This window comes from Natrix helvetica (assembly GCF_964273705.1).
Source record: "Natrix helvetica genome assembly, chromosome: 2".
NCBI lineage: Eukaryota > Metazoa > Chordata > Lepidosauria > Squamata > Natricidae > Natrix > Natrix helvetica.
The window spans coordinates 114,103,430-114,125,830 of record NC_138552.1 but is presented as its reverse complement, the minus strand read 5'-3'; the positions used below and the strand labels follow the sequence as shown (position 1 = coordinate 114,125,830).

Below are 22,401 nucleotides of genomic sequence, written 5' to 3'. Positions count from 1 at the left end.
AATAACTCGGTGCATAGTAGCACTGGGTTCACACCCTTTAAAGAAACCGTGGGAGTCAAGTTTGTGCCAATTTCTGAGGAAACCCCCTCTCTCAATATTGTTAGTTGAATGGATGGACATTCTAAAAACTGCCTGGGGAAATGTGCAGAAAGCACATCTGAATAAAGCCAGGGAATCACAAAAGAAACAGGCAGATTGGAAGAGAGCCCACCAGAAGGATTCAGGATTCGGGAGAAAGTAAACTTGTCTACTAAATACCTGAAGCTGAACCAAACTTTTAAGAGGCTGGGTCACAAGTACATAGGTCCATTCCCAATTGTTCAAATTATAAACCCAGTTACAGTAGAATTATGGTTACCAAAGGTGGTCAGGTGAGTCAACCAGGTGCTCCACTGTAGCTTATTGAAACCCTTCCGAGGGTCTTAGTTAAGGCAAGTCGAAGGGGAGCCTCTGCCTCCCTTTGTATGGGTGGGGGAGGAACACTATGAGATCAAGGAGATACTGGATTCAAGATATTTTAAGGGGAAATTATAATACTTATTGCAGTGGAAAGGATATCCCTCAGCTGACTTTGAGTGGGTAGGGGCCCACAATACTAGCACAGACAAGTTAGTAAGAAAGTGCCATGCAAAATACTTCAATGACTGAGGAGATTATTGAAGGAGAAGACAATCTAGAAAACAGAATTAATCTATGCGTAATATTTTCCAGGTGTCCTATTTCAAACTTCAGGGGGTCAACATTTCAAGATTGAACCGCTTTGCTTCTTTCAAACTTTAATGCTTTTCAACTTGCCAATGAACTGGGGGGAGTGAGAATGTGTGTGTGGACTATGAGAGCTTGGCAACCATCAAGGTCACCACTGCAGGTGCTTGAGAAAGAGATAGGCTGTTCCCAAAACAAAATGATGTCTCATAATTGAACAATATGATCAACCAGGAATGGGGAAAGGGAAGTTATTATTTAACTATGCAAATATTTGCATGGGAAAACTAGAGTTGGTTTTGATTCTATAGTACCAAAATGGCGTATCCAATAAAGTTTTACTTTTGGGAACTGAAAGCTCCCAAGAATTTCCTTATTTTGGGTTCACTAATCTGACAGTTGACAGGATCACCATAACTCCAGGAGGAACCAGTGGGTATTCTACCTCCACTGCCTTTCCCATACCGCTTGCCCACTGCCCCGTTTTCCAGGGCAAGGGGCTCCTGATGTTGCCTCTCCTCCACACATGGATTGCTGCTCCTGCTTCTCAGTCCCCTGTTTAGAGCGTGTTTCTCCCAGCTTTGGCCCGCCTTCCGTCTTCTTGTCAGCTGCTAACATCTCAATATCGCAGTCTCCTGGAGGGATCCAAATAGGCTGCAGTAGATATGAGAGCTGGTTTAATGTCAGCTGTCCAACTAGTGAATCCAAAAAGATAATTCCTGGGACATTGTTCTTTTCAAAAAGTGATGATGTTCGTCCATCGTGTTCAGAGTACCTTGACATCTAACAGGTTGTGAGCTGTTCACGATGTGTCCACAGGTGACTGGTAAGGCCTATATGGGCACTAAATGTTCTGCCACATGTTAGGCAGACATGGGTGAGCACCATTGTTGCAGCATTTGCAGCTCTGGCTTTGCAGAGTGCTCACTTCTCTTGTGCTATGCTTGTTCTTCTGTCCTCCAATGTCTGGCAGCCTTGGTGGATCAGCATGTGCCATGTTGATCGATCTTGTGCCAGGGTTTCCCAGGAGATGGTGTTAATATCCAGGGACTTGAAGGAGGCTTTCAATGTGTCTTTGTATTGCTTCCTTTGTCCCAAAAAATAAAACTTTATTGAATATACCACATTGGCACAGAAGAAGCGAAACCAGCTCTGAGTTTCCCATGCAAAAGCTCACATAGTTAAACTTGCATTTCCCCTTTGGCCAACCCCTTCAGTTCATTGCATTATCCAATTGAATCATTTTTTTTTCGTCATGAGAATGGCCCACCTTATTCAAATACCTCCACTGTGTGACCTTGAGGTGAGAGCAGGGTCTCAGGATCTGCAGACAGAGTCTTGGCATTCTATTCCCATCCCAGTCATTCTAACCACTCCAGTCCTGATTGTTGTCAAGCTGAGACCAAAGAAGTAACTAAGTGAAAGAGTGAATCACTGTTGACACAAACAATGAAAAAAAGTCATGGAAATAGAGACTGACACTATAGTGACTTGCAAAGTGTGTCATATTTTTCAGCTTATGCCTACAGAAGACTCAAACTATGTATGTATCAAATGTAAACTACTGAATTACTGGAAGAAAAAGTAAAGAATCTAGAGGCAATTCTAGCCACTCTGAAACCCAATGAACGAAGCAAGAAATCCCAACCTAAACAAGAAGATGACATCAAAATAAAACACAATAGGGAGAAAACAGCTTCTAAAAGAATGACTTTATATATCAGGGGTGTCAAACTCAATTTTATTGTGAGCCGCATCTGGGTTGTGGTTGACTTTGGGAGGGGGATGGAGGGCATGGCCAGAGTGGATGTGGCCAAGGTTCATATGTATGCTCCACAAAACATCCTTTCCTTTATATGCAAAGACAATGGGAGAGTTTTTGGCCCCTTTATTTATTGAAAATTTGAAGGAAATATTGTAGATAAAAGAACAACATATTACCGTAGTAGATAAATAGGAAGTAGTTTATAGTTTTCATCAAATTTGAATTTTATTATTTCCTTATTTGATTGAATTATTATATAGAACTAGATACATTGCATCATTTAAAAAAATAAAAGGTCTATAAAACTCAGAACATATTAATATCACCATTATTTATCATTTTTGACAAATCAATCTATGCAATCATATAAGAAGAAATAAACTAAACCAGTAAAAATAGTATTGATCACCCTTGAATTATTTCTTGAAATTGCATTTAGTGGAAATGTGGTAGCCAGGATGCTAAAGCTAAGGATCCATATGATGTCTGAACTGAAAAATCTGAGTCACTGTCAATTACCTGCCAGATATAACCTTCAGTATGGGAATTATGGAAATAAAGATGTTCTATACAGCTTACTATCCTGCAAGAGTATAGGTGATGCAGTATTCCTGTATCATCAATATGTTATACCGTATATACTGTAATATCATGAAATTGTTTTCCAATAAAACTAGGGAGATCCTGGTTGAGATCCACCCACAGCTGGAAAAGCTTCTTTGTTAACTTTGCTCCAATCTCTCTCCCTCATCCCAACCTTCTTCATAGGACTGTTGCTGTAAACAAGATTGGTTGTCTGTGTAGGTTGATTTTTGAGGGGAAATGGGATATAAATTGAACACACAAATAAAATAACATGGTCAGCAAAGCTTTGGGACAATAAAGGGGAAACAAGTGTTTATCTAATTAGAATACAGGAAGGGATTTTAGTAGGAGCAGAATAGATCGCTACAAGAGACTTATGATGCAGTGCAATGCACTTGGCAACATCCAACATATTCCTTCTAGTAGGAAGATTGGAAGATCAAGCACTGAACACTTTAGAAAAACTGCAGTACATGAAAGTAAGGCAGTTGAGGTTTTATTCACTTCATCAATATTTACATGTATATAGGCATGCACTTAATGGCTCCAGGACCTACAAAATGATGAGGCCATAAATAGCAGAGTGATGTCAGGGTAGAATAGAATGGTAGCCACCCATGAAACAAAATACAGCAGCTATTTTTAACTTTAGCTTTTTTGGCAAGGAATGGCCACACACACAGCCTGTAATTACAGAACATGGATTTATATAATTCTTAATTGAGAATGGAGATATATACAGGTGAGGCACAAGCCTAAATGAAGAGACTCCCAACTGTGTCATATTTTAGGGGCACCTGTCCTGTGGTATTAAGAATAAACCAACATTCTTCAATATATTTTGAGACTATGACCACATAAGCAATCAGCATAGTATTTTGAGATGGCTGATTGTCAGGTGGATGATCTATTCAAAATCCATCTTACCCTTTTCTTCCATGTGCCAACAACTGTCAATAAGTATGCTGTCAGTCTAGAGCAGTGTTTCTCAAACTTGGCGACTTTAAGTCCTGTGGACTTCAACTCCCAGAATCCCCCAGCCAGCATAGCTGGCTGGGGAATTCTGGGAGTTGAAGTCCACAGGACTTAAAGTCGCCAAGTTTGAGAAACACTGGTCTAGAGTTCAAGCTATCATATAGACAGGCACTCAACTTTATAGAGTGGTAACAGCTCAGTGTCACACATGTTCATATCTTGATCTTAAAATATTGGTGGAAACAGGCAGGAAAAATGTCCTCTTTCTAGGCTGATGGTGTAAGATTATTTCTTGGGCCTGCTCCTTCTAAGTCAGGTATCTTCCTCTGCCTGTTTCCTTTCAATTTGATTCCAAGAACCAGACATGTAGTTTCTATGGGAACAAGTCTACAAACTGCCTTTCAGCTAACTGTGGAGGTTTATTTTTTTCAATTCAGGGCAAAAATATCCATAATTTAAGACAATTTTCCTGACCATGAAGGATGCAATTACCATATTTTTCAGAGTATAAGACGCACCAAGGTTTTGAAGAAGCAAATTTAAAAAAAGAGGTAGGTAGGTGAGGGAGAGAGATGGAGAGAGAGAGAGAAATACGGTAGGGAGAGAGAGAGAGAGAGTAGGTAGGTAGGTAGGTGGATATATATATATAGAGAGAGAGAGAAATACAGTAGGTAGGTAGGGAGTGAGAGAGAGTAGGTAGGTAGAGAGAGGGATAGAGAGAGAGAAATACAGTAGGTAGGTAGGGAGAGAGAGTAGGTAGGTAGGTAGGTAGGTAGGTAGAGGGATAGAGAGAGAGAAATACAGTAGGTAGGTAGGTAGATAGAGGGACAAAGAAAGAGAGAGAGAAATACAGTAGGTAGGTAGGGAGAGAGAGTAGGCAGGTAGGCAGGCAGGTAGGTAGGTAGAGGGGCAGAGACAGAGAGAGAGAGAAATACAGTAGGTAGGTAGGGAGAGAGAGTAGATAGGTAGGTAGATAGAGACAGAGAGAGAGAGAAATACAGTAGGTAGGTAGGTAGAGAGAGTAGGTAGGTAGGCAGGCAGGTAGGTAGGTAGAGGGGCAGAGACACACACAGAGAGAAATACAGTAGATAGGGAGGGAGGGAGAGAGTAGCTAGGTAGGGAGAGAGAGAGAGAGAGAGAGAGAGAGAGAGAGAGAGAGAGAGAGAGAGAGAGAGAGAGAGAAATCCAGTAGGGAGGGAGGGAGAGAGAGTAGGTAGGTAGGTAGATAGAGGGGGAGAGGGAGAGAGAGAGAGAGAGAAATCCAGTAGGGAGGGAGGGAGGGAGAGAGAGTAGGTAGGTAGATGTTTCCAGGTGTATTTATCCATGTGCTGGAGAAGGAAATCTGATAACCTGCAGCACCCAAGACTTGTTTCTTCTGGCAAAGCACTTGATCAATGTAATTCTCATCAACCACTCTAACTAAAGAGCTTTCCGAAAGGGGGGAAAAGTTTTTGCACTCTGCAATCCTCCCCAAAAAGACCCTTTTTTTGCGAAAACGGACCCATTTTTTTCAAATAAAAGGCATGAATAGCCTTGGGGGGTGGTGGTTGCAGAGTGCTCCGGGGGGGGGGGGGGCAAAAAAGAGCAAAAAAGATTTTGATACTTGCATATGCGCTGTGCAGACTATGGTACTGGTGGCGAATAGCAGTAAGTTGCAGATTGATCAAGTGAATTTTGGAATGAAGAATCTACATTGCTATAAAATAGACATGAAATGGTATTAATTACCCTTAGACTTATAATAGATAAAGCTAAAGGTTTCCTGTTGGGTAATTATAATCATTATGTGTGATAAAACGTTTATTTGCAAATAAAATGCTTCAAGGTTTTTTCCCCAAATAAATAACCTAACTAGCTACAATCAAAACTTCTGCAGAACAATGGAATGTATAATTTAAAATCTTACTATGTTTATCTTAAACCATATGTCAAATAAAAAAATGACTATAAAAAAGTTTCTACAAAAATATACATATTTAAGGAAATCAACATTTAACAAAGCACCCAGAGCTTTTTGTTTGTTTTATTTAAAAATAATTCACAGAAAGTTTGATGGGTAGAGTAATATTCAAATATGACATTATGTATTAATTTTAATTGAATTTAGGTTATTCTACAAATTTTCAATTATTATTAGGGTAAGATAATGATAGATAGGGTAATTTGTCTCTTTTGTTTACTTTTTTATTTTAGTAATCAAAGCACTTTACCGAATGAGCTTTACATTTCAACGGATATAGAACTTTTTTATTTAGGGGTTTAGGACTGAGGTAATTGGATTCCCCCAACCCTTTGCAAATGCTGCTGCTGCTGCTCTTCTCCCCATTCCTTCTTAGATTTATTTCTCAACTTTATTTTGCACAACTGAAGGTGGTATGCATAATGCTTTTCTTTCCTATTTTCGTTACAGCAATAATTCTGGGAGTTGTATCTTTAAGGTATACTCAAAACTCACTGTACTGAATAGGCTTGTTAAAATGGGGGAAACAAATTTCTGGGTACATATAAAAGCAGAGAAGTTTGGGATATTCTTTTGATAATATTTGGCTGTTTACGTAAGTACTTATGTGATTGTGTGGCTTGCTGCCACACGGCGACGACCTCGTCTGCTTTTGGGACCCTCGTGAGGGTGCACCTGAGCTAGGCTTGTGGACCCCCGAAGGGGTGAGAACCCTCGTTAGGGTGAGCCTAAGCTAGGTGGGTCTGGCTCTGCCAAGGAAGCACGGACACCAAGGTGTGTAAAAACGCACCAACCAGCTCAGCAGGATGCCAAAAGAACCCCCACTGGCTGATTGAGACGGTATTTATTAAGGCATACAAGAAGGGTTTTCGTAATACAACACACGATTACATGATTGGTTAAAATCTTGTTGCAGGGCAAAACTTAAGCAGGTTAGAAGCTTTCCATAGGATGTGGTTTTCTCTCATGCCCGGAGTTCTCCGGACAGGCTTTGTGGTTTAGCGTTTCTGCGTAAACTGCAGGTGCTTTAGCTCGACAAAGGATGTGGTATTTATGTCTTTAAGCATGTTAGCTACATCTCCTCTGTTTTTACTTTATTAAAGCTGAAAACATGGAGCTTTTACGTCCATGGAGGTGAGTGCTATCTCAGGTCGTGAGTTGCCCTCCGACCCCAAGCTTCCTGTGTCCGCACCTACCATACTCTCAGCGTCATCTTCCGAATCGTTATCCGAGGAGAAATGTAGCAAGGGTTGCTTACTTTCATCTCTTGGCACCAACATACATGCATTATTCTTCAGCATCATATTATAGAAACATCACAGTTCATGGCCATGTGGTTGGAACAGGATATGCAGAAATATACACAGTGCAGCCACATTTTCTACATTGCAAGCTGTTATTTCCTCAGTTTGAAAGTCCCTGTTAAGATGGTTTCGATATTACTTTAGCTTTGCAAGCACAGCTTTCTAATTTGGGACCTCCCAGTGGGCGTCCATCTCAACCCGCATACTACTCAATTTATTCCAGTCCCAAATTCCATATATGTGTTCCAATCAGGAACAGTTAACAATGACAAACTATTTGAGATAGTATGAACAAAGATTGGCAAAACACAGGATAATATTATGCAGCCTAAAGCAATCATTCCAATAAGCGCAACTACAGTTTGCAAACCAGGCAATTTTGACCACCATCCACTAAAGGCATCAGAGAGGTCCATCCCCTTCCATGTTTGCACAGGATTGTTGGAGACCATGGTTTCTCAGGGCAGGTGCCAGGCAGTGGAAGGATTTTTGTGCAGGGTCTGTAATGCTGGAGAGCTTCCTTGTGGCAGAATTATTCCATTTGATGCACAATTCCGCAGGAAATGAGATAAAAAGTGTCACTGAGTAAGTTTTGTTCACAGTGTGATGGTTTGTAAAGTCATCTTCTTACAAAGGGCTAGAAAAGGAGCTATTATCAGGAGAGGGATATCCCTGCAGTTGTCTATACAAGGCATAAACCTGACCCTGGGGCAACGTGAGAGGTGGTTTTGGGATTAAACATGTAAAAAGCAAATTTTCCATATATACACTTCAGACAAACAAAAGGCATCAGTTTGTGTGATGTATGCAAGCTGTACCCATAAGTCTTGTTTCATGTGTTGTTCAAGCGAATGTCTGGGTGATATGACAGCTCAAAATACAGTCATTATCAATAAAACACAAAAATTGCAGCACACAAATTCTCGGGTGCGCTTTGGTGGTTAAATTCTTCACATCTCCCCATGTCACTGGATGACTGGCATGACAGGATCGGGTTGGTGTAGAGTCACCGTTGCCATCTCTGGGATAGGAGTCAGGGGTTGGTGGCACGACATCTTTGGCTGGATCCTGTAGATGTAAACACAGCAGCCTAGCCCCACCCCCAAGTAATTAAAGTAATCGGTCATAACCATGTTTTGTCTGGTAATTGGTGTAAATATACCAGATGAAAAGGCAAACTTGTTTTTTGTTGAAAATGCTTCTGATAAGTGGTCGAATTAGAAATTGAAAAATTCAATTGATTCAAAGTAAATAAACAAGGATTGAGTTTTGTTTTGCAGGGCTGGGAGGCCGAGGTATTTTTCCTCTTTTGATTTATTCAGGGCATGTTTGTGAGTCTAATTAGCTCGCCCTGCAATTCCCTGGCCATGAGAACCGCAGGGCAAGCCAATTGTGTGTGTGTTGGACAATTGGGCATCCCAACATTGCAAAGGTACGAATGCAGTGGTTATCATATGTTTGGCGGCCTAACCCCTTTGCGAAGTGGCCATTATGAAACTAGAATAAATGTCAATGGAAACATGTAGATATTTCCACGGGGCAAATAAAGCATATTGGGTGACATCCATTTGCCAGATTTGTCAGGATTCAGTGCCCCTAGGATTTACTCCCATAGGCACTGAATGTGCTTGATGAGTGCATGTGGGGCATTGTTGAATGATTGCAGCCGCTTCTGTTGAAGAGAGATCAAATTGTTTCATAAATGCCTTTGAAAAGGCTGATGGCTTCTGATGTGAGAAACATGAAAGGAGTGTTGTCTTTTTGAAATAAGAGTTTGTAGGGAAAGAAAAAGGACAGCAAGGTAGGTTCAATAGAAGGAGAGAGATATTTTTTGCTTAAAGGGTTGAAAGGAGAGTTCCAGAGGAAAGGTACAGTTTTTGGTTTGGAACTTCTTTGTAGATTGTTCCTGTTTGCACCGCCCCCAAGGGCGCGGCACTAAACCTTGAAATGACCAAGTTTCCCACAATTTAAACAATTTCCGGTAGGGCGGGAAGAAGCAGATGAAAAAGAAGCAGGAAACGCGCCATTTTGTTGCAACGCAGCAGCAAGAGCCCCCATCTTGTGGTCAGTTGTACCCACGATGCGACAAGCCTGAAGAAAATCAGCTAAAGTAACCCCGGGATGATTTGCTATAGGTTGAAGAACCTTTTGACCATAACCATAAGCCAATTTCAGAGAAAGTTCATCTCGGGCATCCTCATTTTTCGTCCTCAAAAACATATCTGTGACTTCCTCTCACTTATCTGAAATCCTCTCTTCCAATGACCAGTTACTGTACAAAATGCACATTGATTTGGAACCAAAACAACCTCCAACTGCCAAAGCTAACATCTCCATTTCAGCACCAATATCTGATTATCCTTCCAAATTTCCTTGTAAACTGAGCTGGATTCAAACAAAAATGTTACTCACTCTCTCTGACTACATATTGTAATTTCTAAGTCATATCTGTAAAAATTCCTAATAGGGCAGCAACTAGCGCTGCCGACAGACAAACAAACAACAGACCAACAAACAATTAAACAAACAAACGTGACATCTGTTAAACATACAAGGTGCGCACAAACATAAAAACATAAAAGAAAAAAAACAGCTTCAAAAATAAAACAAACAATCTAAATAAAATAATTTGAGTCAATATTAAAATTTTCCAAAAAGCAAAGTTGAATTAAAACTTCAGATGCAGGCATCAGATATCACCCTTTACCCCGCCTTTCTCGGCTGGCAGGAAGAGAAAAGAAAAAAAATAGTGAAAAAAACACAGCCCCCCCTCCTCCTGCCTTCTCACCAGGGGCAAAGAGGGGGGTGAGAGGAAAGGAAAAAATGTTTCAAAAACACCTCTTTTAACACAACACGCTCTGCTTTTTCAGCCAACAAACCTTACATTTCAAGCATCCAATACTGACTACATACACACTCATTCACACCTATAGTTACATTTCTTTTGCAATAAATCAGTCATTAAATTTATTTCAATGAACTAGCTTACCCCCAAAGCAGTGAAAACTCAGGCAGTAGTTTTAATCACAAAAGTGAAATAGGGCCCTTAACGACTACTGTCTGTGTCAGACTGCTTCAAGGCGAAAGCACATCCATTTTGCTGGCCAGCAATTAATTAATTAAATCACATTAATTTTACACACTATCATTATAGATGCAAAGAACAGTAAGTCAAAGGAAATTGAATGCACAGCGGGGGAGGATTGCAAAAGCAAGTCAGGAAAGGGGAAGCGAAAGTTGTATTCTTTTTTCTGAGGACACATGTCATTTTGTACTAGGGTTTTGATCCCTGATGAAAGAGAGGGCGAGATGTTACAGACATGCCCCTCCTTGGATTTTTACACTCTCTTTTAAAATAACGCTTTTCTTGAGGTTTGCTGCCTTGCAATAAAGCAGCTACTAACAAATTAGTTTTATAAGAAGATGTTCTTATGTCCTGACACACTTCAATCATATCTGCCAAATGTATTTTAGAAAGTAAATCAAATTCTTTTTTGATATCATGGGCAGGACTTTCCTGTTATTTTTAAAATTAGCCAATTGTTTTGGTTTATTGGTAAGGGTTTGCCATGATTAAGACAGAAGGTCAATTAATTCTTTTTTATTTTTTCTTCAAACGAGGGAGAGATTTCCCTCCATTTGAGGCAATTTTAGTCTTTGTTTTTATACAGTGGTGCCGTTAAGTTTCTACAGACGATTGGCTTCTTGATTAAAAGGGAAAGTTCATGCCTATGAAAGGCATGAGACTTTGAGAGTGAGGAGCTCATACTTACGAAGCGCTTGCCCGCCAGGTGCGTAAGATGAGAATCAAGGCACCGAACACGTAGACACGGGACTCGGCGTGGGACGTCCGAAGGCAATTCGGCACGTCGGGGTCACCAGTTGTGATTGTGTGGCTTGCTGCCACACGGCGACGACCTCGTCTGCTTTTGGGACCCTCGTGAGGGTGCACCTGAGCTAGGCTTGTGGACCCCCGAAGGGGTGAGAACCCTAGTTAGGGTGAGCCTAAGCTAGGTGGGTCTGGCTCTGCTAAGGAAGCACGGACACCAAGGTGTGTAAAAACGCACCAACCAGCTCAGCAGGATGCCAAAAGAACCCCGACTGGCTGATTGAGACGGTATTTATTAAGGCATACAAGAAGGGTTTTCGTAATACAACATACGGTTACATGATTGGTTAAAATCTTGTTGCAGGGCAAAACTTAAGCAGGTTAGAAGCTTTCCACAGGATGTGGTTTTCTCTCATGCCCGGAGTTCTCCGGACAGGCTTTGTGGTTTAGCGTTTCTGCATAAACTGCAGGTGCTTTAGCTCGACAAAGGATGTGGTATTTATGTCTTTAAGCATGTTAGCTACATACTTAGTTTTAAAAGTTTTAAGATTGCTAATTGTTGCCAAAGCTTTATGAGAACTATTATACCTCAATGATTGCCTGTTTATAGTTGTGTATTTTGGTGAGAAACATTTTTATGTATGTATGTATGTATGTATGTATGTATGTATGTATGTATGTATGTATTCATATTTCTTTCAGTTTAAAATTGCTGTTACCAGTGGCTTCTTATTAATAAAAGTAATTATTTCAAAGGTATGGATTATAATAGTGTACCTTACCATAAAGATAGTATAGTGTAGTGGGCTTCAGTAGGCAAGAAGCAGACCAGCATAGATACAACAGCATTTATTGACTCAAAACTGTAAATGAGGAACAGCAAGCAAATGCCTGTAATTTATACTCTGGTCCCACAGGGCCTTAACCAATCATAATACTAGAAAAAGCCCGCCCAAATATGATTGTTCTAAGTTTCCCTCCAAAGCAGTTGGAGTTAACAGTTGGGTCATCTAAAGGTTAGTTTCACTTTAGCGGGCTTAACACAACTATATATATTCAATACATAACAGATCATATTTGTGGTTTCTTGTATGTATCTCAAAGGACTGACATTACCCTATCTTATGAGCAAAATTGGTGAGCAGTTTTCAAGTGCCCTTCTCAACAACCAGCCCTCTAGCCCAATCTCAACTAACTCAGTGAATCCGAACAAAGAAATCAAGAATTCATACATCAGACAAAATACAGTCAAGTAGTTCCACATTCTAAGAATTGAAAAAAAATAGGGACCAATATACTACTGGACACAAGAGCTGGCACCATGCTAGAGTGAGACAGCACAGACATTTCTTCAGATCGCTACAATATTTAAAGAGGGTTGTTCTTAAGTTAAGAGGTTGTATCACTTTGCTAAGTAGCAGAAAATAACATGATTTCCCCCCGATTTTTTCTTTTACAAAATCAGTCAACTGTGGCTATACCTTTCTTTCTAGCAGGTTACATCAAAGAATACTCTGGTGTTTACATTCTGAAGATGCAACTTTAAGCATATAACCAAAAATGTGTGACTGGAGTAACTGAGTACAAGAGAAGTATTTTGCAACATGGAGAGGCGTCAACTATGATAATACCAACAAATGACCAACATCTGATACTACCTAAATTGTTGCATTTACATGATAACTTCATCATTTGCTTCCAAAAACAAGACCTCAGTCTCAGGTATATTGACAGTGAAATGGACATCCATTGTTTAGTTTAGTTTAGTTTATTTAATTTATAGACCGCCCCCTCTCCCCGTAGGGACTCGGGGCGGTGTACAGACCATTCATAATCAAAACAACAGAAAATGACATAAGACATAGAGCAGAAACAACACACACACACTGTCTGTATATAAAACCCCAAAACCAATTTAAATAATTAAAAAACAATTTTAAAACCCGTTTAAAACCCCAATATAAAATTTAAAAAGCCATCCAGGAAAGTTAGTAATAGATGTTAAATACAGTTACGATTATAATTATAATTAGGCCAGACCAGCTACTCGAAACAGGTGGGTCTTGCGTTTCTTGCGGAAGGAGCGGAGATCAGAGGTGGTTCTAATATCGGGGGGGAGGTTGTTCCAGAGGGTTGGGCCCATCACAGAGAAGGCCCTACTCCTAGGCACCGCCCGCCTGCACTGTTTAGCGGATGGTACCCGGAGGAGGCCCTCTCTGTGAGAGCGGATTGGTCGCAGGGATGTATGGGGTAGAATGCGATCCCGCAAATAACTAGTTCCCGAGCCATGGAGCGCTTTGAAGATGACGATCAACACCTTGAGACGCACCCGAAAGGCCACAGGCAGCCAGTGCAGCTCGCGCAGGAAAGGTGTTACATGGGAGTACCTAGTACTCCCCATAATAACCCGCGCGGCCCGCATTCTGGACCAGCTGGAGCCTTCGGGTGCATCTCAAGGGGAGCCCCATGTAGAGAGCGTTACAGTAATCAAGGCGAGAAGTCACTAGGGCATGGGTGACTGTGCAAAGGGCGTCCCGCTCCAGTAAGGGACGCAATTGGCGCACCAGGCGAACCTGGTGGAACGCCCCCCTAGCCACGGCCGTCACATGATCATCTAGCGATAGCCGGGAATCTAGGAGGACGCCCAAATTGCATACCCTATCCACTGGGGGCAGTTGTTCCCCCCCAATGGCCAGAGATGGAACACATTGGCTAAAGCGGGGCGCCGGTAGCCACAGCCACTCCGTCTTGGAAGGGTTGAGTTTGAGTCTGTTGTCGCCCATCCAGACCCGCACGGCTTCCAGACACCGGGACATCATCTCGACGGCTTCGTTGGGGTGGTTCGGGGTAGAAATGTACAACTGAGTGTCATCTGCATACAGATGGCACTCAACCCCGAATCCTCGAATGATCTCGCCCAGCGGTTTCATGTATGTGTTGAACAGGAGAGGGGAGAGGACCGACCCCTGTGGCACTCCACACGTGAGCGGCCTCAGGGTCGATCTCTGCTCTCCCGCCAACACACATTGTGTCCGACCGGAGAGGAAGGAGGAGAACCACCGCAAAACAGTGCCCCTCACCCCCATCCCCTCCAGACGACGCAATAGGATACCATGGTCGATGGTATCGAAAGCCGCTGAGAGGTCTAACAGGACTAAGATGGAGGAACAGCCCCCATCTTTCGCCCTCCAGAGATCATCCACCAACGCGACCAAAGCCGTCTCAGTGCTGTGACCGGGTCGGAAACCGGACTGGCGCGGGTCTAGATAAGTAATTTCCTCCAGGTGTCGAGGGAACTGCTGCGCCACCACACTCTCAACAACCTTCGCTAAGAAGGGAAGGTTGGAGACAGGACGATAATTGGCTAACTCAACTGGGTCTAGGGAAGGCCTCTTAAGTAGGGGCCTCACCACCGCCTCTTTCAAGGCGGTTGGCAGGAACCCCTCCTCCAGCGAGGCGTTCACCAGACCCAGGAGCCAGTCACGTGTAACCTCCCAGGTTGCCAGTACAAGCCAGGAGGGGCACGGGTCCAATAAACATGTGGTGGCCCGCAGTCGCCCGCGTAGCCTGTCCATATCCTCGGCAGCAACAGAGTCAAACTCCTCCCAGATAGGTACCTCAAGACTCGCCTCCGGTGTCTCCTCACGATCACTGAAGGGGACCCATTCGCTCCGGATCTGAGCGATTTTGTCCTGCAGATATTCCCCAAATTCCTCTGCCCTCCCCTGTAAAGGGGCTTCCCGCGACCTCTGTGAAAGGAGGGAGCGGGTCACCCAGAACAGGGCGGCAGGGCGGTTTTCTGCAGATGCAATAAGGGTGGCATAATATCGACGTTTAGCCACCCTTAGTGCCACAAGGTAGGTGCGTAAATGGGCTCTTACCTGTGTTCGGTCAGATTCGGCACGAGAGGATCTCCATCTGCTCTCTAGGCGTCTCTTGTGGCGCTTCATCACCCTCAGCTCCTCGGAAAACCAAGGGGCCAGGGTGGTTCGCTGCCACCGGAGCGAACACCATTGTGTTTTTATTGTCCTTTTTACACTTATTTATACAGGTAGTTGCTTTTATATTTATTTTAATTTAGTAGAAACAAGCCCCAATTTACAGTACAGTCAGAATTAACATTTTACGGTCCTGCTCGTGTAACGTCTTTGAAAAGAAATATGACATTTAGGAATCATTGCACCGATTTTCCTTCCATTAGTGCAGATAAAAAATGAGTGGTGAGTTTGCCCAGAGCAATGCGCTGATTTCCTTCTATTCAGATCTCTTTGAAGAGATCATTTCTGGAAGAAATCTGTAACAGTTTTGATGTCTCTGATATTTGCTATATTTTTGTTTGCACCTATGCATGTATGCACAAGGCACGTGTTTGCTGCTTTATTCTTTCTATCACTCATACTTCAAGAGTTAAGGGGGGATTTATAGAATTTATGTGAATTTATTACTATCCAAGCACCTGCTTTCTTGAATAAAAACCCAAAGTGCAACTTTAATTTTAGTTGCTGTAATAAAATTTGAAAGTAATTTCTTTAATTATCTTTTCTCCCTTTCTTTTCTTTTAACTGTATTATTTTCTGCACAAAGATATGGAGAGGTATGGTGCCATATAATGAGATTTGGCTATATTTCCCTTTCTTATGCAATGCCTTTTATCTTATGGAATCATATTGTTCAAAGTGATTTTAAAGATCTAATCTCATCTTTCTCTTCTTTGAAATAACTCCAATTTTGGGCTGTTCTTTCATATCACAGATGCAAAAGCCTGTTTCCCTTCAGAACAATGGATGTTTCCCATTTTCTCTTGTCATTTTGACTTCAGACTCATAATTAATTATTGCAATAGCTATACAATAAGTTTAGTAAAGAAAGACAAAACGTTTTCTACTGAATTATTAAACAATGCAGTAGTCAAAAGTTGAGTGATCATTTAAACTGGTGGAGGATCAAGATAGTAAAGTAAATCAGCATACTGCCATATCAAATTGGCATCCGTGAGCATGGGCATCCTGTAGGAAACACTGTAGCAACACAAAGGGTAACTGCTGTCCAATTCACTACAGCACCTCAGCAGCATAAACCTAGATTTGAGATTTTTCCCATAATTATGAGAACTAGGAACCAGCTTTACAAACATTTTAAATTCCAAAACTATCAGTGCTAACCAGTGCAGTGTTTATAAAATAAAATAAATATCTCTCTCTCTGAAAAACTGTATGAGCTTCAGTCAAAAAAAAATACAAATGTTTTATTTCTGGCACTTTGTAATTCTTGAAAAAGTCACACCATGTATGAATATTAGTGCAAACATATTTGAAGGAGGCATTAAATATGAAAAAAGTGTATTTAAAAGGAGTTTGTCTTTAGAGCGTACAAATTGATGCAAAAGAGTGAGGAACTGTTCAAAACTATTAAAAATATGCATAAACAATTATGGTAAGGATATGGCTTTTGTAAAGTTATATGAAAACCAAGAAACATGTTGTCATGTACAATTTTTAACATCAGAATTCTTCCATCTCCTGGGTCTTTCCCATGTACAATTTTGATTTGTTTGAATGATTTTGATTAGCTCTTTCAAAGATTTCCCCCCTCCCAAAGTAGCCACCTTATTTATTTATTGTTGACAATAGCTCAGAAATAGAAACGACTGTCTGTGCAGTTAGAAGGCATTGTCTTGTTACAAGACTTATTCAGCGGAACAAAGATTAAGCGGCTGCTGGTGTTCAGTCTTAGTTTTTAAGTCCCATTCCAGAACAACACAGCCAATAAAAACTTCATCTTGGTTTTATTTTATTACTGCACTCACTGTTGTTTTGTTTTGTTATATTTTGCTCTTTGTTGCTAAATATTCAGAAATTTTAGGCTGATTCAATGGTTTTGAAGGAGCCACCAATTCTTGGTTTATTCTGTTTCACTTCTTTCTTTTGTCGGTTTTCTTACTGTCTCTTGATTGCTTCCACAGGTTGGTTCCATAGTGGTATACAAAAGAGTTTGTGAAATAAATAAAGCAGTCCACAACTATTTAAAATGCCACAGTAAATTAGAATTTGATATGAATAAAAAACAAAAACAGTTGAAAAGCAAAATAAAACCAATTGCAATTCAGGAAAATTGATAAAATGAGGTAATGCCTGAATTGGACTGAAGAGAGTCTGCAGAGGTATTTTCGTGTTGTCACCTTTCATCTTTGAAAAAGTTACACCTGACTCCTTTCAAGATTCAAGCCTAGAAGTTTCTGAAACAAAGAATAGCAAGTAGGAATTGTTTAATCTGGTTCTGATATAATTAAACTTAAATCATGAAGGCAAAATACATTGGCTATACTAATATACTTACTTCAGAGCTACGGGGAATGGGTTGAAAGAAATTGTTCCCACAAATATGAGGTTTCTACTGTTTTCAAAATTGAATTCAATTAAACTAAATTAAATTACATTTTTATTTTTTAAGTCATCAAATTTTAATAATTTTTTAAAAATTTAAAAGAAAAAAGGATCCAGTGATGAAACTTAGAGCAATTTATTACCAAAAAATAAAAAAAACAATTCATAAAATATTTTTTTTAAACTGAACTTTTGTAATTGAACTTTTAAAATTAAAAAAATATAAATCTTTAAGGCTTTTAAAATTTTAAAAGAAAGAAGAGACCCAAAGTGAGCAATTGAGAATTCACAACTTTTCTATACCCTTTCACAATTACTAAGTGCTGAGAGGTATTAAAAGCCAATATGGATTTGTTAAAAAGAGATCATTCCAGACAACCCTAATTGCATTCTTTCATAAAGTGACTAAATTAGTGGACCAGTGAAATGCTGTGGACATAGTATACTTGAACTTCAGTAAGGCATTTGACAAATTAGACCACAGTTTACTTTTTTGTAAGATCAAACAATGTGGGATAGATAGCATCACTACCAGATGGATTTGTAGCTGGGTGAACAACCGCACTCAGTGTGTAGTTCTCAATAAAACAGCATCTACATGAAGGGAAGCATGCAGTGAAATTCTCCAATCTTCTATTGTAGGGCCAGTACTCTTCAACATGATTTGGATGAGGGGATAAAAGGAGAACTCATCAAATTTGCAGACAACATTAAGCTAGCAGGAACAGGCAATACCTCATACAATATGCTCAAGATCCAGAAAGATCTTGACAGATTTGAACACTGGGGCCTATCCAACAAAATGCAATTCAGTGGCAAGAAAAGTAACGTTTTACATTTAGGTAAGAAAGACCAAATGCATAGGTATAGAATAGCTAGCACTTGGCTCAACAACACCAACTATGACAGGGATCTAGGAGTCATAGTGGACAACCACTTAAGTATGAATTAGCATTGTGCTGCAACTGTCAATAAAGCCAGTGCAGTCCTAAACAACACGAACAGAGGAATTGTACCATGATCACTTGAAGTGTTAGTACTACAATACATTGCCTTGGTGAGGCCACACTTGGAATAATGCATCCAGTTCTGATCACCACAGTACAAAAAAGATGTTGATACTCTAGAAAGAGTACAGAGAAGAGCGACAAAGAGGATTAGGAGTCTGGAGGCCAAAATATATCATGAATGGTTGCAATAACTGAGAATGTCTACTCTAATGAAAAGAAGGACTGGGGTAACATAAAAACAGTTTTCCACTATTTGAGAAGCTGTCACAAAGAAGAGGGGAATAACCTTTTCTCCAAAGCACCCGAGGGCAAGACAAGAAGTAACAAATGGAAACTGGTTCTGCTTCCGGTTGTTGAGAGCGACGGACGTGTTGTCCGCCCTGTGCTCTCTTGCTGGGCTCCCCTCGGCTTGGGGGGGCACAGGTTACCTTGAAGGGGTGCCCTGCCTTAGGGGCTGCTCGCTGGGGGTCCCCTGGATCGGCGGCGGCCGCAGGGGGGGTCTCTGGCATTGCCCCAGGAGCCGAGAAGCGATAGGGGGTGCACGACGGAGCTCCTACACTCCCGCACGCTTTCGTTTCGATGCAGCTGGATGATCGACAATCTGAAGGCTACAGCTGAAGTGCGGTGAGATGGGAATCCTCCCCAATTCTCCATTTGATATTTAAATGAAAGAACATCAGCTTTTTAAAAGACTTTCAATGTTCTCCTGGGAAGTGTGATTGGAGGGAGGGGGATTTCCCTCCCCCTCGGAAAAGCGGCTTTGGATTTGTCTCCTCTCTCTCGGAGGAGAGAGAGAGAGAGTTTTAAAAGGAATCACACTCGTTATAAGCAATGGCAAAATGACTTTCTTAATGCAATTGTGAAAGAAAAGTAATGATCTGACTCCTTTAAAAACTTTGAAAACTTTTGACTTGTAGCTTTCTGACCTCCGGTGCCGGCGAGGCAAGATGGCATACTTCCTCCGTCTTTATGCTCTTTGAAATTAGACTTCCCCTATGAAAATTGCTGGCATTGTACTTTTGCCTCCGTGACCCTCAGAAACATCTCTTGCTACATAGTATTTTGGATCTGGAATAACTGACTTAATTGACTGGATTTGAACTATTTAAAAGGTCTCTATTCCTATCTGGACTGTCTACCTCGTGGTCTCTCTTGGTTGTGCTTTTCCACAGTCGCCATTTCTTTGTATGGACATAGATATCTCTGAGCTTTTTTTTTTTTTACGATGGCTCCGAAGAAACCACCACCTGGGAAACCAGGTTCTGCTCCAGCATCTTCAACATCCAGCCCAATTGGTCAACAGTCACTAACATCGTTTCTACAATCTAAAGCCCCTGAAGGGGAATCAGTAACTCACCAGCTGCTTCAAAAGATTTTAAAAGGGCAGGATGAACTGAAAAATCAACTGAGAGAAATGAATGAACAACTCAGAGAAAACCAAAACCAAACTGCACAAAACAAGCAAAGACTAGACGTTCTGGAGGAGGGGACAACTGAGATGAGGGGGGAGGTGAGGGTGATCCAGAGAGGAAATTTAGAACTTGAGAACCACATGATAAAAATGGAATTTGAAAGGATGTCTTTTTCCCTTAGATTTCAAAACGTAATTGAGACTGACAATGAAGACTTGAAGGAGATCATGACAACAATGTTAGCTGAATATATTAAAAAAAGACAAACAGCAGCTAGGATGGGATATTGACTTGGTTTATAGAGTTAATTCAGCTTATGCTAGAACACACAATGTTCCAAAAGAGGTTCATATTAAATTTCTTAGAAAGGCTACAAGAGATGAGATTCTAGGGGCACAAAGGGGGCAAACATTAAAATACAAGAACAAAGAGATAGCCATCCTGAAACAAATCCCGAAGAAAGTAAGAGATAAGAGGAAAAAATATTCACTATTAGCAAAAAAATTATTTGATAACGGATTTTGGTTTAGGTGGCTATTGCCAGAAGGTATGTTGATTTTCTGGGAGGGCGGCAGAGTTAGAATTAATACAATTATGGAGCCGGAGGCCTTCATGGAAAAAAAAACAAAGCTCTCCTAGACAAAGCGAAAGACAATATACAAGATGTGAAGGAGGGAGGGGCCGAAGCTTACCCATACCCCCTACCCCTTTCCTTAAAATTTTGTAAAACCAATAAAAAACTTTTTTTCAAAAAAAAGAAGAAGTAACAAATGGAAACCTAGAACTAAGGAGAAATTTCCTGTTAGGGGGAACAATTAATCAGTGCAGTAGTTGTGGGCTCTCCATCACTGGAGGTTTTTAAGAAGAGACTAGACCAGGGGTGGCGAACAAGTTTGACAAAAAGAGCCAAAATTTTAAACTGTGAGAGTCAGAGAGCCACACCACACAGTGACCTGCCAAAACAGACCCGGAAGCAATGTTCCCTCTAATTTTTTTTCGATGTGAGCAGAAAAGTATAGTGTTTGAGCGGCACATTTTCATGCCTGAGCACCCGAATTTTTTTCACAGATGTCACCTAAGACAACAACGAAATCAGTATTATTTGAAACTCAAAGTTATGTTTCTTCAAGGTACCCGCTTAATTCAAAGTGTTATATAATATCAGTATCACTTAACAACGCTCCTGCTTAGCAACCAAAATGTTGGCTCAGAAACTCTGGCATTTGAAGCACGCAACTCTTAAAGCTGTCAAGTTACAAGACCCTTGCACCCCTAACCCTTTAGGGGAAAAAAACCCCAGGGGTCTTCAAACCTGACAGCTTTAACACTTGTGGACTTCAACTCCCAGAATTCCTCCTCCAGTCATGTTGCAGCGAGGTCATCTGCGTGGATCTGCTCCATCTTTGCTTTCTTCATTGTGGGCAGGGCTTCTGCTGAAGATGCCGACGAGTACGAGTTGCCACCAGAATAACTGCTGCTACCTCCTCCTCCTCCTCCTCCTCCAACAGAATCACCAGATTTGCTCCTGAGCTCAGCGCTGGGTTACCTCTGCCCCCTCCGCCTCCTCCGTGCTTTTGACGAGCCATGAGGCTTTTTTTCCCCTGCTCCCCCCCCCGCCTTCCTACTGGCTCCTCACAAGCACGGCAGAGGAGGAGGAGGGGGCAGGGGTAACCCAGCGCTGACTGAGCTCAGCTGCTCCGAGCGGAGGGGAGGCGCCGCTGCCACACGCGGAGATGCCGGCTGGAGCTTTGGCGGCTTCATCTCAGCCGCAGCGCCGGGCGGCAAATCCGGCAGTGCTGCCTGTTAGAGGAGGAGGAGGAGGAGGTGGCAGCAGTTCTTCCGGTGGCGGTGGGGGCTTTGGGGCTTCACAACTAGCCTCAGTCGCCCCGTGCTCCTCAAAGCAAGTCTGGGGAAGTCCTTTGCAGGCGGCCCGTTCTAGCTGCCTGCAAAGGACCTCCCCAGCTTCCGAAAGGGAGCGCGCGATCCGAGCCACAGTATACTAAATAATGACAAGAGGCAAAGAGCCTCATTTATTTTGGCCGGGAGCCGCATGCGGCTCGCGAGCCGCGTGTTCGCCACCCCTGGACTAGACAGTCATTTGTCTGGAATGATATGGATATGGAATGCTTGGATTAAATGACCTCCAATGTCCCTTCCAACTCTGTCATTCTGGATTCATTTTCTTTTCTGTTGTGCTTTATTGGACAGTGACACAACATTCCTCACCTTCACTTTTTTCTTCCTCCCCCGCAGTCTCCAATTCAAGTGCAATAAGTGATTTTCTTTCTTCTTCTGGCAACTCAGAACTCTCTGTCATATAGGAAAAGCAAAAGTAAAAAGGCAACCATTTGAAACTGTAATCATACTTATTAATCACCTGCCCTTTAGATCGTCTTATTCCCTGAGGTGAGATCTGGCCCCACCCTTCTGACCTTCCATAAAGGCCTGAAAACCTGGCTCTGCCAGATGTCTT

The 22,401-nt window shown here is 41.6% G+C and overlaps 1 protein-coding gene across 2 annotated transcripts in view; it reads right to left on the bottom strand.

The window, feature by feature from the left end:
* Positions 1-16,349: 16,349 nt before the first annotated feature.
* The window catches only part of LOC309388460 (uncharacterized protein), a 47,260-nt gene continuing 41,208 nt past the window's right edge, over positions 16,350-22,401 (bottom strand). For both annotated transcript variants that reach the window (XM_081945786.1, XM_081945787.1), the window contains 2 exons: positions 22,155-22,238; positions 16,350-17,358 (listed from right to left, as the gene is read on the bottom strand). In XM_081945786.1, the coding sequence (XP_081801912.1) occupies positions 17,336-17,358; positions 22,155-22,238 (107 nt within the window). In that variant the 3' untranslated portion in view covers positions 16,350-17,335. The remainder of the gene's footprint in view (positions 17,359-22,154; positions 22,239-22,401) is intronic.